The sequence below is a fragment of the Molothrus ater genome, chromosome 11 (genome assembly GCF_012460135.2).
Source record: "Molothrus ater isolate BHLD 08-10-18 breed brown headed cowbird chromosome 11, BPBGC_Mater_1.1, whole genome shotgun sequence".
Taxonomy (NCBI): domain Eukaryota; kingdom Metazoa; phylum Chordata; class Aves; order Passeriformes; family Icteridae; genus Molothrus; species Molothrus ater.
This window is the reverse complement of record NC_050488.2, coordinates 13,468,165-13,484,117: the sequence shown is the minus strand read 5'-3', so window position 1 is coordinate 13,484,117 and position 15,953 is coordinate 13,468,165. Positions and strand designations below refer to the sequence as shown.

The window sequence follows — 15,953 nt, the reverse complement described above, 5'->3', positions numbered from 1 at the left end:
TTGTCCTCTATCAACGTAGCCTGTGGTAGATAAGTTTTTTTCTTGTCAACATTGCAATAAATCATTCACCAGTCAGATTTCATCAGAGGTTGCACCATCACACTCAAGGTAGAAATCTCCACTGCCTGAAGGGGGACTTTTTTCAAGACCAAAACCAATAGTCCTGTGTAACCAAGTACCTGTTTCCATGTAATGCAGCCTTTCTCACCACTTTGACCCTGGTGCAAAATTAACAGGGGTTACCAGTTTTTATTTGGACACTTACAATTCTGGCTTCAAAGTCAACAGAAAAGTAATAACAAAAAACACTTCAGCCAAAGGAACCACAAGGCCATCTGCCTGCAGTATCACATACCAAAGAGGTTTCCTGCCCTATAAAACAGCCTCATTACTTCATTGGACAGGACTATACTTAAAAAAAACCCAAACTGATTGTGTGATGGTGTCTCTAATCATGGATTCAAACACACATTAGGAATCCCCAGGGAAAAGTCAGTTCTACTCTACTAGTACAATATCTGCTGAATATTTGTTCTATTCCATATTCCACCTACTGCTTTACTAATGGAAGAAACCCATTCTGGTATCAGACTGACCCAAGAGCATCAGAGCATCCTCCTTCCCAGAGATGATAAATACCTGAGAAATCAGGTCCAGGTGTCTGGAAAAGTGCTCCAGCTGCTCAGCTCCAGGGGAGGGATGACAGAGCTACCCACAGCCATGCATCCAGGAACCCCAACTCCTCCTGCAGCCCACCGAAGGGCTGGGCAGCAAACCCTGCTGAGTGTCAAGGCCCAGCTACACCAGAGAGGGACAGGGCAAAGAAAGGAGCCCCCAGTCCCAATGGGAGGATTCCTGCAGGTGAGAGGACAGCAAGGACAGCTCGGGGCTCAGGAAGGCAGCACTGCACATCCTGCTGGCTTTTGGTTTTGCAGCCAAGGAGAACAACTCCAGAAGCCCAAACACCATCAGAAGAACCACAGGGCCATGACCATCAGAACAAGCCATTAGTGGAAGATAGACAAGGATGAAAGGACAAAGAAATAGCAAAGCAGCTCTCTGAAGTTATTGATAGTTCTGAATAACATACAATCCTTCAGTCTAAGGTATTTCTATGAGATGCTGCAAATACTCAAGACACTAACACTGCATTATCCTTAGAAGTCCAGCAGAAAGGTCTCTGGGGCTCTTTTTGGTTTTCTATCCCAACTCACAGCAATAGCTCCTTCACAGCCACTGCAGTGCCATCCTGGAAGGCAGGACAGCAGAGTCCCATCATAAAACACAAACAGTGAGCAGGCCTCTACAGAGCACATGTCTACAGACAGCAAGGGAGGCAGAAAGGTCCAGTTTTTGCTGATGCTGCTTCTATCAATCACAGCAAAAGTCAGTGAAAGGTGCCAAGAGGAGCACTGGATAGTTCATCAGCTTTCCAGGGCAGACAGGACACTACCCCTGGCTTTGATCCTTTATTTCACTCAGTACTGCATGCCCCAGCCAGCCAGGGGAAATGTGTTCACCAAAGCCACGTATTTCAGGTCCACCTCACCAAGAAACAACACTTCCAGTAAGGCCCACATGCTTCAACATAATGTCCAATGATTCCAACTGAAAGCAGCAAACTCCAGGATGGCCTTTACTACACAAAGAGAAGCAAAAAGGCAAATCAGAAGCAAAGAGACTGTAAAAATCAAACTGTAAGTAAGGCCTGTGTCTCAGTGTACAGAGTTAGAAACACCTGGTTTTGTAAAGAAAGAGCACTGCTTCATTATGGAAATGAAGTGCTCATAGCCTCAGCTCAACTGAAAGCAAACTGTCAGGCACATCAATAATTCTGCCCTGCTCTTCAGCTTTTTAGCAAGTGAACTTGCTACTAACAGGGTGCAAATGAGACAAGTTGGAGCTGTTACTCATTGACAGTGAGCATCTTACAGACCTCATCTGCCTCTGCACCCACAATGCCTGATCGTGTCTCCGAAACACAGGAGTGAAGGGGGGAATCCAGCCTCAAACTATAGGAATGAAGAGTCATTCATCAAGACAGAAGTCAGAACTGCACAGTGTGAAGGTGTAATCGAGATTACTGTGAAATTATAAGACTCCACAGAGCCAATGAAAAAAGTTCATTTTCCTCCTAAGCTGGTTTTCACCTTGGAAACAAATTGTTGAAAGAGAAAAGGTCACACTGCTTAATAGCATGAAATAGGGAAAACAGTACATGCAGATAGTGCTTGACATGAAGTATTAATTACCTTTTTGGCAGAGCATCTGTTTGTGCTGTGATGTATTACCCCTTACACTGAGCCATGGCTGGGGATTCACTTAAGGTGGGTGTCACTGGTGTGTGGACAAGTCACTTTTACCTCCATCCCTGGATCCCAGGTGTGCTCATGGATTTTAAACCCAGCTGGTTTCTTGGCACATAAACAGGAACTGCTGTGTGGTTTTAAGTTACTAGTTAACTAATTTGCTGTTTTGTTACCAAATTCAAGAAATTCACACACAAATCCTATGCTGCCTCCAAGGGTGAAGGAAATGTGCTCTTCATCATGTCATCTAGTTACTAATTATGTTTTGTTCCTACAAAACACTACTTTAGCTGTTAAGTTAAGAGAACAGTCTCTTGCTTTGATTAGCAGGGGAGCCAGATCAGCCTTTTTTTGCCCTTGGTTTGCCCCCTTCCTTAACTCATGAATGTATCTGAATCAAAGCAAGAGGAAGGAAAAGAAAAGGTGAGAGAAAAATGAACCCAAGAAATTAAAGTAACAGGTATCTCATAACACTTAGGCACTTCAAAAGAAGGTCAAACAGGAAATGAGATTTAGACCAAGCAAAAGGTCCTTGTATTCAGAATTAAGCATTCCAGGAATTCTTCAACATTTCTTAAATTACAAGAAGCATTGAGCAAGATCACAGCAAGCCCAAGAACCACCTGATAAAAACACAGGCATTTACTTTTCCAGCAAACCACCAAGGATGATTTCCTTGTCACCCTGATCACCCTGTGATCAACTCACAAGAGCAGCAACACTTCCCCTCTTTTGGACATTTCATCAGAGCACTGCCTTCAGGAATTCTCTCTAATATTGCATGATGCTCACCACTGCCTTACCTGGGAAGCCCCAGCACTGCTGCAGTGTGAATTCCATGTTGAATTTGACTCAGGGTAATTGTTATTGCTGGCAATCTGCTGGCTGTGGGGTAAAAGCCAGCTGACAACACACAACAGCTTCTTACATGAATTGGCATAATGCAGAAATATCCCAGCCAAAGACTGAAAGCACAGAGACCCAGACTCTGCTTTTTCCACTGGAAGTCATTCCTGCAGATCACTGCCCAAATGTGCCAGGGAAAGCCTGAGCTACCTTGCCAGTGCAGGACTCCAGGGTCTCAGCATTCACTACAGCCCCCAAGATATTTTTAAACTACTTCTAACTGCCAAGGATTTTTTTACTGCATTTATTTCTCAGCGATGACTTAGAGTAAGTACTTATTTTTAAATCATATTTGACATTTTGTTAGGTACATTGGAAAATAAACCAATTCCTACATATGCAAAAATTAGGAATTAATGAGGCCTGGCAATTATCTTGATGGAAAGAACCAAGTGACTTAGTTGAACACAGAGAGACTCACTTAAAAAAAAAAAAGTCTGCTCTAGTAGTTAAAAAACAAACGAAATTGCTTCTTATTGATTTTAATTTAGGTTGAAACACTAGCTGTCTCTCCAACAAAGCCAGAAATGGAAACAACTATAAATGAGTACAAGATGTGATAAGATAGACAGATTCTTAAGCAACCAAGTATAGAGATGACCTCCAGTTTAGACAGTAGTTAAAATATGATATCATATGTATGGATCAATAAATAAGTTTGCATTTGTCTCAGCTCCAAAAGCTGGAGAGCTGCATTCTCTTTTCTTTAGCGACTCTAAAATGTTGTCCAATTAAGCTCTGGGATTTTTTTTCCTTGCAGATCCTCTAGATTCTAATTTACAAATAAAATCAAGAGAAGCAATTAAATGTTTAGTACTATCAGCATGTTTCCCCAAGTGATGCACATGTGGAACAGAATAGAAGTAGTCCAATCTTGATACAGGAGAGTGGGTTACAAATTGAAATACGTTCCCATTGCCATTACTCACAGGCTTCACGCTCCAGCAGGTCCCAGAATCAGCACCACTCTGCCCATCCCTGCACAGGAGCTGCTCCTCCAGGCTGCAGCAGCTCTGAGCCACTGCACTGCAGCCTCCAGAGCCAGCACAGGCACAGAGCAGGGCTCAGGCTGCACAGTGTGTGCAGCACAGAACTGCACTAGAAGGGACTTTTGGTGATGGCCATCCAGCCCAGCACGTTCAAGGCTAATTAAAACCTTCCTGGCAAACTGCCTGGGCACTCTCCTCTGCTCTCCAGACAGCATGCACTGCCAGGGCCTGCCTGAAGCACACCAGAGCATCAGGATCAGTCAAGGATGATTTATGGTCCTTTCAGCACACCAGAACTTGAGCCAGCATTACCTGGCAGGTACATATCAGGTCTTCTAAGCAGTTTTTGTGAAGGTTCCTATATTTGGAAGGCAGGTCTCCCTCTCTCCTTAGTCATAAATATCTCTCCACTTTCTCACATACCTTTGCATACCCCAGGCTCTTCCCAGATAACATCAGTGCAGGGAGAAGGGAATGGTTTTTCACCATTTGATACATGGTACCAACTTTTTTGTACCAACTTGGTACTTTTTCTCTAGTTCATGCTGTATTTTACCCATTTTATGAGATTTTTTTATGTGTCTCTTTCATCTTGCATGGGTCTCTCCGTGGGGAAAAAAAACCCAAAAGCACTTAATAGAGGAAAAACACAGTTGCAATGCCACAAAAATAGGCTGGTGCAGCACCTGAAGTTATTTCAGCATTTAGTGTCAAAGTTTGTTCACTAGATTTCAAGTAACTTGTTTTCCTTTCCTTTTGATTTCCATGAAGTTTCCCTCTGTGTCATCTCTTTACAAACACCAAATCAAAGACATTGGAGAAGTCCATGAACTAAAAATTCCACAGCAAAGGGAAACTGTGATGGCAGCTATGACAACTTCAGAGGTAAAAAGCTGAAAGCATCCAAGAGAGGCCACCTATCACAGCTGAGATGGCCACCATACAGAACATCACCACACAATCTGAGAAAGCTTCAAGCCTTCCCCCAAACAGTAACAGCATACCTCATCAGAAGGCTTCAGGCATCTGCCCAGACAGAGTAACATCAGACCACTCCAGAGGGCTGCAAGTACCTGCCCTTCTTGTTCTTTAGCCCAGCCTTTTATCCCCTCATGGGTATGCACTGCACCTGTGTGCCCCCTGCTCCCTTTGGTGTTGCTCAGTGCCCCTGGGCACTCCCTGGCTCGTTGCTGTCAGTGCTGCTCACCTGCTGCTCACAGCTGTGCCCATTGGGGATGAGGCTGGGCCACAGCCCCACCCCAATTACCCCAAACTCTGTGCCCACAGCCCCCCTAAAGGACACAGAGTCACAGGAACAGAGCAGATCTAAAAGGTGCAGCTGTAGCATCCCCTTGGTCAGAGAACCTAAGATAACACTGAGGAAAGGCTCCTTTATTCTCAAGTGTAGCATGGTCTGATAAGACAGGTGTGTCCAAAAGGAACTCAAGCCATTAAAGGGGAAAAATAAAAACCTCCCTGGAGAACACACACCTCCTCTTCTTCACTGTCTGTGTACTCATACTCAGCACTGCAAGACATTGGGACCCCTGAAGACATCTGCTGGCACAATAAGCATTGCCCACAAAGATCCCAGAGTCCTCCCAAGCTACCTTGGATCCACTCAGTTCAATCTGTTGCTGTGCAGCACAAACTTCTTGCAAACAGCTCAATATCCAGCCCCCCCACCCACTTCCAGCAGAGGAAGAAAAGAAACACTTTCTACCAAAGAAAACTGCTTCTGTTACCTTTAACAGTAACAGGGTGAGGGTATGGATGGCAAAGCCTCCCCCACATTCCTGGGAAATTCCCTGCCTCCCTGGGATTGCACCACACTGCAATGCCCACTCCAGGTGCCTGATGGAGCTCATCTCTTATCCACACCCAGGGCATCACTCCAGGGCGATAAATGGGCACATCTGGAGCTGTGTGAAACCTTCAATGTCTGACAGAAGTCAAAGCCTGAGTTACCTTCTTTAGATAGCTCCACATCACCTGGACTGCTAGAGGATGCACGGATTGCTACTCCCTTAAAAACTGCTGGGCTTAAAAAGGAAACAAACAAAGCCAGAAGAAATTATCTGAGACACCAAGACTGCAGAGGACTTCAGCTTTTCTTTCTATTTCTAAAATTCCCATTATAGCAGCATTCAAGCCACATTAAAAAAAAATAAAAATAAAAAAGGGGAGAGAAAATGAATTTGAAGAGCTTATGAAAATAAAGTTAGAAACCCTAAGAATCAGTGATCCAGGCCACATTCACTGAACCGCAGAGTTTTTTGTTCAGCACTGACTCCAATAATGATCTAGAAGTCATACTAGGCAAACAATCAACATGAGCTTCCTTGCTGTGCCAGAAAAATAGGGCACTGAAAATCCCTGGACAAACAGAAAGGGCAATAGCACTGCACATACATAATATGAACAAGTCCAGTGTTCAGTTCTGGTGTGCACCTTTCTAAAGAAAAAGAAAAAACATCTAGAGAAAAGCTAAACAAAAAAAAAAATACTGACAAAAAGTTGTTCAAGGACTGGATAAAATCTCATGACAAAGGGTTTGTGAGGTTCAGGTCACTGAGTTAATCAGGACATTGTAACACGGTTTTATCCTAATGTGCAAGTACTCTCATGGTAACAAAATATCAGAGGGCTCTTTCAACTAGTAGAGAAAAGTGAAACAGATAAGAGACAGTTGTTAAAGTAGTTGTATATTTATAGCTTGATATTCAGTAATTCAGGCACCACTTTTTTTGGTGGCTTATTTATTTTGGTAACTACTTTGCTCATAGAAAGAAGTCTGGATAATTTCAAAATGGGCACCAAACAAATAATTGATTTAAAGGAGACAAATGACAACAGTTCCAAGGACTGATACATATGATAAAGCATCCTCCAGAAGGCCAGAATTTTAATGGACAGATTGAACATCTCTGCTTCACCACAGGCAGACTCATACGAGGAGGTGGGTTTGCATTTCACCACACAGTAAAAGAAAAACTTTCAGAGAAGTACAAAGACACTGTTAAAACAGCACCCCTCTGACACAAGGCCACCCCCAGAGGGAATATTGACAATAACAAGCGCAGCTGTATTTCAGAATAATGTCATGACGAGGGTTATGGCACAGACCCTCACCTGGTGAAAGCTGCAGCAGCAGCAGTCATGCCATGATGCTGTGCAGCAGCTGAGGCTCTGCCTTTGCACCAAGAGAAGAAATTAACAGAACTTGCACATTTTGCACCCCCAGCTTGCAATTATAACAATGAATTAATTCACAGTAAACAGGAGGGAAGCGCTTTGCAATGCATAAACAATGTAGTAAGAAACAATTTAAAAAGTCACAGTTTCTCAAACTGCTGTCACTGCGCACAAACTTTTAACACTTACTTAAATAGCTAAAACTGTACAAAGGTGTCACTTCAGAACACAAACAGTTATACAGAAACCATATAATCTGATGCAAAACCCTTGGGCAAAGAGGGAAAAATAAACAACTAATTTTAGAACCTGAACACTCCATTAGCACTTCTCACCAATTAAAATATGATGCAACTGCTGTCAACAGGCAAATTTTAGTTGCATTTTAAGCATGGATTTAAATATAAAATACACAAGCTACTGCCCTGTAACAATAATAAGCCAACTACCTACAAGTAGAATGGAGGCCAAGAAGAAGAGACTTTCAGCTGGTTCTCTCTGCCCATCCAGTGAATGGATGCAATGTTTGAGACAGACATGCTGCACAATCCCTCATTTCTGCTCTGACTGCAGTAAATCTATACCATAATCTCCAGAAGTCTAAAAGCACCTTAGTAATCTAAATGTCAATGAAAGTCTATAAAAAATTAATCCTTAAACTCAATTTTGATAGCAATGTAGATCTGCACTTAATTATTTGAAAATTACCAGGTATCTCTTGTTTCCAGGGGGTTGGGAATGGGGAGGGATGGCTGGACACAAGCCTCACACTGAGGCCACTAAACAGAGGTTTAATAGGAACATATGTCTAAAAAAATATTCACTAAACTTGCCCTAAAAAACTCTTTGTCAAAACCTATTTATGTTGAGGCGTGCATCACAAACTTCACTAAGATACAAACCAAATTCTTGCAAAATCCAGAAGGGGAGAGGGGAAGTGGGGAAAGGGAAAACAGATTATGCAGGGAAGCATTTCTGAGCACACCAAACTGACACAAAGGCAGAGAGTGGCTCTCAGGGATGGGAGCTACTTCAGGGACATTCTTGTTCCAAAGAAATGTACAGACCAAAACAAAGTCATGTGCTTTCAGCTGAGGACCATCAACATGGGCCAGGACAGAAATGTTTTTATTTACCTCTGCAGTAGAAAATTTACTTTTACAGTGCATTGGCACAACATTATCATCATTTCCTGCTTATTCAGTGCTCACCTCTTCTTACACCGAAGTCCTCTCCCACAACCAACACTGGTCATCACCCAGCCTGACACCTCTCCAAGGAGCTCCAGGTCTAAGACTTCAGACTGTTAAAAAGCAATAGTGCAAGTAGATACTTTTATAGGAGCAAGAAAAGGGCAAGGGCTGCTTTGGTTAAAGCAAGTATTACAGCATTTCCTGTGCCTCTTGCAAGCCTCCTGCAAGGACAGAAGATGGAAAGAGTGAGGTGTGGGAAAACTGAACAACTCTTCACTTTGCCTGTGAGAAGTTATCAGATAGCTTTCCTTTGCTGTCAGCAGAATAAATTGTCTCCCAACAGAACTTTTAACAGCACTCTGTCAGAGAGACAGGCACATTTTATTTCAAAAAAAGAACAAAGCAGCTGCCACAAGACCAAATAACATCCTGCATTTTGCTCCTAAATACCACTGCAGCTCTTCAGGGCTCAAGGTTTCATTCATTACATTGCTGCAAGCAGAGAAAAGGATTTTTCAAAGGAGCTTTCCTAAGCCAAGCATCCAAGTCTCAAAACACCTAGATTTTCTTTAGAAAGGCCCCCACACTACGAATGCAAAGTCCCTCAAAGCAGGCACTGGACAGGATAAACATCTCTCAGGCATCCCTGCAGAATTTATGCATAGAAAAACTGCAACACCCACATCAATTGAGATTTTATGTGCCAGTACTGCTGGCAGGTGCATGATGCAGACATGTTTTAAGTTCTAGAAAATTGTTCATCATTATTCAAATGACTTGATAATTAAGAGCACTAGTATTTCAACTCCCAAGCAAACTTGGAGATGCATAATAAAAACCACATGAAAAAAAACAGAAGGCCATACAGTAACTGTTTTACTTTAACCATAGTTCACTTGAATACTAATTCAAATTGCTGTAAGTGAGCCATTCAGTGTAGAAAACACAGTGACTGCACGAACTCTTGAGCTCCCTTAGTGCCCTGTCTGTGCCTTCACTCCTCCTCCTCCTCCACAGCAAGGATTTTATTCCCACCACTAAGATCAGGGGAAAGGAAAAATGAGACAAGAACAGCAATATCCATGGAGTATCTCAGCAGCATCATTGCTGTGCTTGCAATCTGCTCCCTAATTCATCTGTTCACTTTCAGGGTGGGAAGAGATTCTGCTTAGGCCACAAATATGTGACAGCTCAAGGCCTAAAACTGGAATCTGCTGTGTCCTGGCAGCTGTGCCTCAAGAAGATGAGAGCACATTGAAATGCAAGCATTTGGAGACACAACCAGTGCAGCCCAGATTCATTCAAGAGCACGCTGGTCCTCGGTGAAGTGGGCTGAGATCACCTTGGAGCACTGGAGGACCTGCTAGCAGCACTGAAAGGAAGAAACCGATTTGACTTGCCCTGGGGCAAGTAATCTGTACCCTGCAAAACAGATAACATGATCATCAGGGCGAGATTCTGAGGAATGGAAAAATTAACAGCACTCAAGGATCATTTTTCTGTGCTCTTCTTTTTCCTCTAAAGGTTTATGGACACACAAATGTGCAAACTAGCTGCTTTCATCAAGAGTTATTCTCTAGCTGGGCACCTCCAGTTGGCCACACCCCAGGCCCTTCTGCTCAGGATGAAAGGGAGCATTAATGCACATCTTCCTTCTCTGCTTTGCTTCCAACCCATGCATGTGTTCACAAAACTGATACTCCCTGGTGGAACTGGGCTGTACCTGGCAATCTGTGAAGTTATGTTCCCATCAACCTGTGCAAGAAAATGCAGATCCACAATTTTCACTTGGAGGAAACACTGACATAAGTTTACCTCATGAAGAAGGAAAAACTTGATAAAGATATTTAGACACCTAAAGCAGCAAGCAGTCCCCAGAAGGAATATATAAACCATAAATTAACCCATATAGTGCATAGCTAAATCCTCAGATGACTCAATATTTTTAAAAACATTTGTCTGACAAGCTTCACTTCCTAAAATACTTAAGAATTGTTGTTTAGAATAAAACTGGAAGTAGCATAGCCCGTAAACATAAATAACTACAATTTCATCAACACACAAGAACAGCTCTATAAAAATGGAAGCACAATAACTTGGGCAAAAAGAAATTGGGCTCTTTTTTTCATAATTTCTCTGATTAAAGTTGTATATTAGCTAAAGTACAGTGCTATTACTAGACCCTTAGGCTTCAGAGCACATCATGCCACATGTTCATTTGGCTGCTAAAAAGCAGCAACCAAATGATTAGCACTTTTTTCCAAGGACAGTTGAGATTAATAGTTTGAAGTCATTCCTTAATTTAACCATGAAACTTGAACATTTAAATTAGAGTCAACTGTAATAACATTTATTTCAGAAAAGTGTAAGTATGTTAGTCCTTGAGCCCTGATTATAAGATGGATAGAGCTGTTAGCTGTCTTTTCTGTAATTGGAAACAAATTCCAACTATTAAACTTACAGAACCTGATAACAGTGCAGCCAATGCTTGTCCCTGCAAAGACCCAGAAACTGGGAGTGAAACCATCACCCTACTCAATCAATAGGTGATTTCCAGGGATTTTTTATGGTACCAAGCAGGATCTATGTGTTCCACTACGATTTCCAGTGTGGATGCAGATGGGATGGGTGAAGGCCACGACACCTCTGCTTGACTCACAGAAGTCCATCACTGCTCTAAGACACCCCTTTCCTGACCAGGATCAGAACCCCTCACATCCTCCTTTCCTAGACAAAATATAGAGGGTATAGGGGATAAGAGAGCAATAAAAGAAATCCTAACTCATACACACAGGCAAAAAAGTCCTCCTTGTTCTTCCAAGCAGAGCAACATCCCCAGCCTAGACACAGGCTTTGTAGGTATTGCAATATCAGTGAGGAAATTCCAGTTACCCTCAAATTGTGTTCCTTTCTTTTTTTTTTTTTTTTTGAATGTATTAAAATCCTTTTCTTCTGTGATGCCTCTTCCTCCCTCCCAGCTTTAGGAAGCTCTTCCTCTGGCTGCCAGCACAGACAGCTCCTGTGACCACTTGAAGACTTTTGCAAGCTGGGTCCAGGCCCTGTTAACCACAAGCCTAAGGGACAGCAAAGCTCTCCCTGGAGTTTCCCCACCAAAACCAAACCACAAGCTCAGCTCTTGCAGCCTGGGAAGGCTCACTTGACCATCTTTATCTGCAAGGACTCCATTAGCAACTTCCTGTAACATATTTTGAAACAGCACTGAAAATAAGGGATAATTAAAATGTACGAAGTGTCATCTTCATAAGAGCCACAGGACTAAATAAAGTCTTGGAGGGCCCTCTCCTGTACATTCCGTATTTCTCTACGTGCACAATGCACCTTCCTCTGTAAAACCTTCACTAGACAAAGCCAGTCTGCTCTGTACCTTTAGAAATCTCTGAAGTGGTATTTACTTAGTTCATAAGGCATAGCTCCCAGTATAATTTTTCCTCCAAGCAGAAGACAGTTACATGCAAAATTAACTCTCAGCTCAGATCTGTGAAGATTCAAAATCCAAAATCCCATTTAGGCAGTTACCAGGTTAGCAATAATTTGATTCATTACCAAAGAGCTAATCCAGACTCAAGAAAATTACTGTTATTTATGCATCTAGCCTAAGATAATGGCAGCAATTGTGATTCCTTAGATGACAAGAATGTCAAAGAGCTAAGAACTGCACAAATGTGTACCTTTTACTTCAAAAAAAATTTACTCTCTCTTGGCAAAGCACCAAGAAATCAGATAGTAAGAATATTGCCTTAACACTAATATTTATGTCTTACTGATGTTTGGTACTGTGAATTTAGATTAATGAGCAAACAGACCCCATGGAAACAACCTCTCTTACCTTGTCCTGGTTTGATTTATTAACCAATGCAATTACCAGTGACAAGCCCACAGAGAAATGCACTAAACAGTTCAGAAAGAGGAAAACCTTACCCACATATTTTTTTGCCAGAGTGACTCCTTTCTCTTACTGCAACCAAAGGAACAACAACAAAAATACCTACTTAAACAGTGAAACCCTGTTACAACACCACTAACAAAGAAATACTGCAAAGACTTATTTTCTACACGGTTCATTTATTGTTACTGAACAAAGAAAAGAATAGCCTTATGTTTCCTCACAAAGTAAAGTGATTTGCAGGGGAGAAAACAAGTAGTGACCTCTCTTCCATTTAAAGGGAGCTAGATATGAAACAGAGGGAAGAAGGATGCTTACAAATTGAAACCAAGCTGACAAATACCTTACTTCTTTAATCCTCTCTAGAAAATGCTATGAAAAGGTACAGAAGCATTCGTGGTAGATACTAAATGGTTAATATCTGGCCGGGATTCCCTGCCAACACAAATTCCGATGATTTGCCATTGGATGTTGTCAGCACCAATGTCCTGTTATAGCCCACAGAGATCCTCCCTGCAGCTTCCCTGCCTCGGGCATCTCTGCTGTGCGGGATCGGAGTCGGAGGCTCCCGTTTCTCAGGATGTCTCAGTCCCAGCCCTCGCTGCACACCAGGTACCGCTGCTCTTCAGAGGAAAGCTCAGGGAGCGAGCAGGCACCGGGGTCTAACATGGTAGCTCGGTACAAAAACTAAAGGCATAAAAGCCTTTCTGGAGAATAGTTTGCTTTCCAGGCAAAGCTTTAGCAAGGAAGAGCCCTGAAACATTCCCGAGTATTACACAGCTGTTTTATGGCTCCTGGCATTAAAGAGTTTACCAACACTCTGCAAGCGTCCTGCTACCCTCTGCTTGCATCCATCTTCATATTCCATAATGCAAATATTATCTGGTTCAAACACCGCTGATCTAAATCAGCAAGTCATACAATGCTGTCGTATTAAACCAACATCAGGGCTTGTTTTCCTGCAGCATTCCTGGAGCCTGCCTTCTAGATGTAATTACTATACAATATATATCAGAACCAGAGAGAAAGGCATCACTCCAAAGGCTGAAATTGAGAAGAAATCAATACAGAGAAGATAAATGTTTCGTCAAAAGCTGCAGAGGTATTAACCCTCTCCCCAACTTAGTTTCTTTTTGCTTCAAATCATTTTGCCATGTGAGAAGCTACTGGAAGGAATGGGATGGGTCTATCTGCTTAGCTCTGCATTTGGTGTTAGGAAAAAAGAGCATTCCAGGAAAATTATTTTTTTTTATGGAAAAAAAAATGAGAACGCCTAAGTGAAAGCTCCTATAGAACCTCCAGAATTTAATTATTTCATTAGACTCTTGCACACCTGGCCGGGGCCAACAGGCAGGGCAGCCTCAGGAGCCCACGGCAAGGACGGGAGAAGCCCGGGAAGGGGGCAGATCCCTGGAAGAGGGGCTCGCGCTGTCCCCGGAGCCCCATCCCCGCCGGGAGGGAGGGAGGGAGCCCCGGGCACAGCGACCCCCGCCATCCCTCGGGGCTCCCGGCGGGAGCGCGCGCGGGGCGGGAGCGCGCCGGGCGGGGCTCGCGCTGCGCGCCGGCGGAGGGGCGCGCGCCCCGCGGGGGCGCCGGCGGCCCCACAGCGCCCCTGGCGGGCAGCGCGGGCACTGCGGAGGAGGCGGCGGGAGGGAGCCCGAGCCCGGCGAGTTCCCCCGGGCCGGGGCAGCGGCGGGACCGCGCGTCCCAGCGCGGGGCACTGCGGGGCGGGAGAGCGCACACCCGGCCCCGAAACACGCGAGCCCCGCCGTGCGACACGGGGCGAGAAGCGATACGCAGGCGCCGGCCGCGGGGCTCGAAGTGGGGGGAGAACTGTACGGCGGTCGCCGAGTGCCCCCCGCCCGCGGAACCCCTCTGCCGCGGGTGCGCGGTGGTGGCTGCACAGCTCCAGCCCCGGTGCGGAGCGGGCGCGCAGCCCCGCGGGACTGCCCCCCGCGCTGCCAAGGTCAGCACGCGGCACGGCGAGACCCCCACCAGGGACACGAGTGGCGTGGGGAGGGCAGGGACCCGCGCAGCGCGAAGTTTCTGGCGGGGGAACCGGGGGGCTGCGGCGCGGGGTCGGAGCGCGGAGTCACTCTGCCTTTCGGGGCGGCGAGCGGCGGTCCCGCAGCACAAAGGGAGCTCCAGGCAGCCCCACGAAAGAAGAGCAGCGCGCAAGGACCCCCCCCCGGCCCCGCGCCGCCGGGCGCTGCAATGCACCGGAGAGCGGGGACACCGCGCCGGGAGCGCGGAGCCCAGCCCGTGCTCCGTTCACGGCCCCACTCGCGGGCAGCGCTGCCCGCAGCCGGGAGAGTGCTGCGGAGCGGGAGGAGACCCAACGCTGGGGCCGCCCCGGCAAAGGGGCCCCGCGCGACCCCCCGCGCATCCTCCGCGCCCGCGGGGCGCCCGGCCGGCTCCCCACGGGGGTCGCGGACACGTGTGGACGAGGTACCGGGAGCCCCCCCAGCCGCCGCGCTCACTCACCGGGGAAGCACACCACATCATGGAGCACGGAGCTGGTGATTTTCAAGAAAAAGATCCACCAACACGGTTGCAGTAGCCTCCGCATGTCCAAAGCCGCACATCGAAAGGGGAAAGGGGCTAAAATAATTAACACACAGGGGGAGGGAAAAAAAAAAGGGGGGGGGGAGGGGGACCAAAAAAAAAAAAAAAAAAACTTGTTGAAAATAAGTTTCTCCCCGCACCCCAGTTCCTGCGGGAGAAAGCGGGGGGCTCCTGCTCGCCTCCTCTACGGGGAAAAAAAAAAAATTCGCCCCAAGCGCGGGGCAGGGGGAGGACGGAGTCGAGCGCCGGCGGGGCGCGGGGACCCCCCCGCGCGGCTCGGCGGGCGCGGGGCGGCGCGGCTCAGGCGGGCAGCAGCGGCGGGGCGCGCATGCCGCGGACGGACGGGGCGCTCACAGCCGCCTCCGCGCACGGGCGGGCGGGCGGCGGTCAGCCGGGGCCCCGGCGCGCTCCATCCTGCCGTACAGGAAGTGGCGGGCGAGCCCGGATCCTGGCGGAGACTTTAAAGCGGGGCGAGGGAGAGAGAGGGAGAGAGAGCGCGGCGCGGCGGCGAGGCGAGGCGAGGAGAGGAGAGGCGGCGGCGCGCCGGGCGCCCCGGCGGCGCGCCCCCGCCGCCCTTAAAGCGGCCGCGGCGGCGGGGCGGGGGCGCGCTCCGTGCACGCTCCCGCTGCCGCCTGTGTGCGCCTATCTGTGCAGGACGCCGCCGGCAGCGGCGGGGTTTGGGGCCGGTGTGTCACCGAGCCGCGGAAATTCGCCGTTCGCAGTTTCGGGCTCCGCGCTCTCGCCCCGGCGGTGTCTGCCGGGAGTTCCTTGTCTCGTTCTGCCGCCCCCCGGTGCGGGCTGCGAGGGGGTTCGGTCCTTCGTGGGCCCCCCGCTACTTGTGCGCATCACTCGGGGTGCTGTCAGAGGGGCCCGGCCCCCCTCCCCGCCCCAA

At 46.7% G+C, this 15,953-nt stretch overlaps 1 protein-coding gene across 1 annotated transcript in view; it reads right to left on the bottom strand.

Moving 5' to 3' along the window:
* The window catches only part of PTPRG (protein tyrosine phosphatase receptor type G), a 394,190-nt gene extending 378,658 nt beyond the window's left edge, over window positions 1-15,532 (bottom strand). The window contains exon 1 of the mRNA XM_036390782.2: window positions 14,981-15,532. Within this exon, the coding sequence (XP_036246675.1) occupies window positions 14,981-15,065 (85 nt within the window). The 5' untranslated portion in view covers window positions 15,066-15,532. The remainder of the gene's footprint in view (window positions 1-14,980) is intronic.
* Window positions 15,533-15,953: the final 421 nt, after the last annotated feature.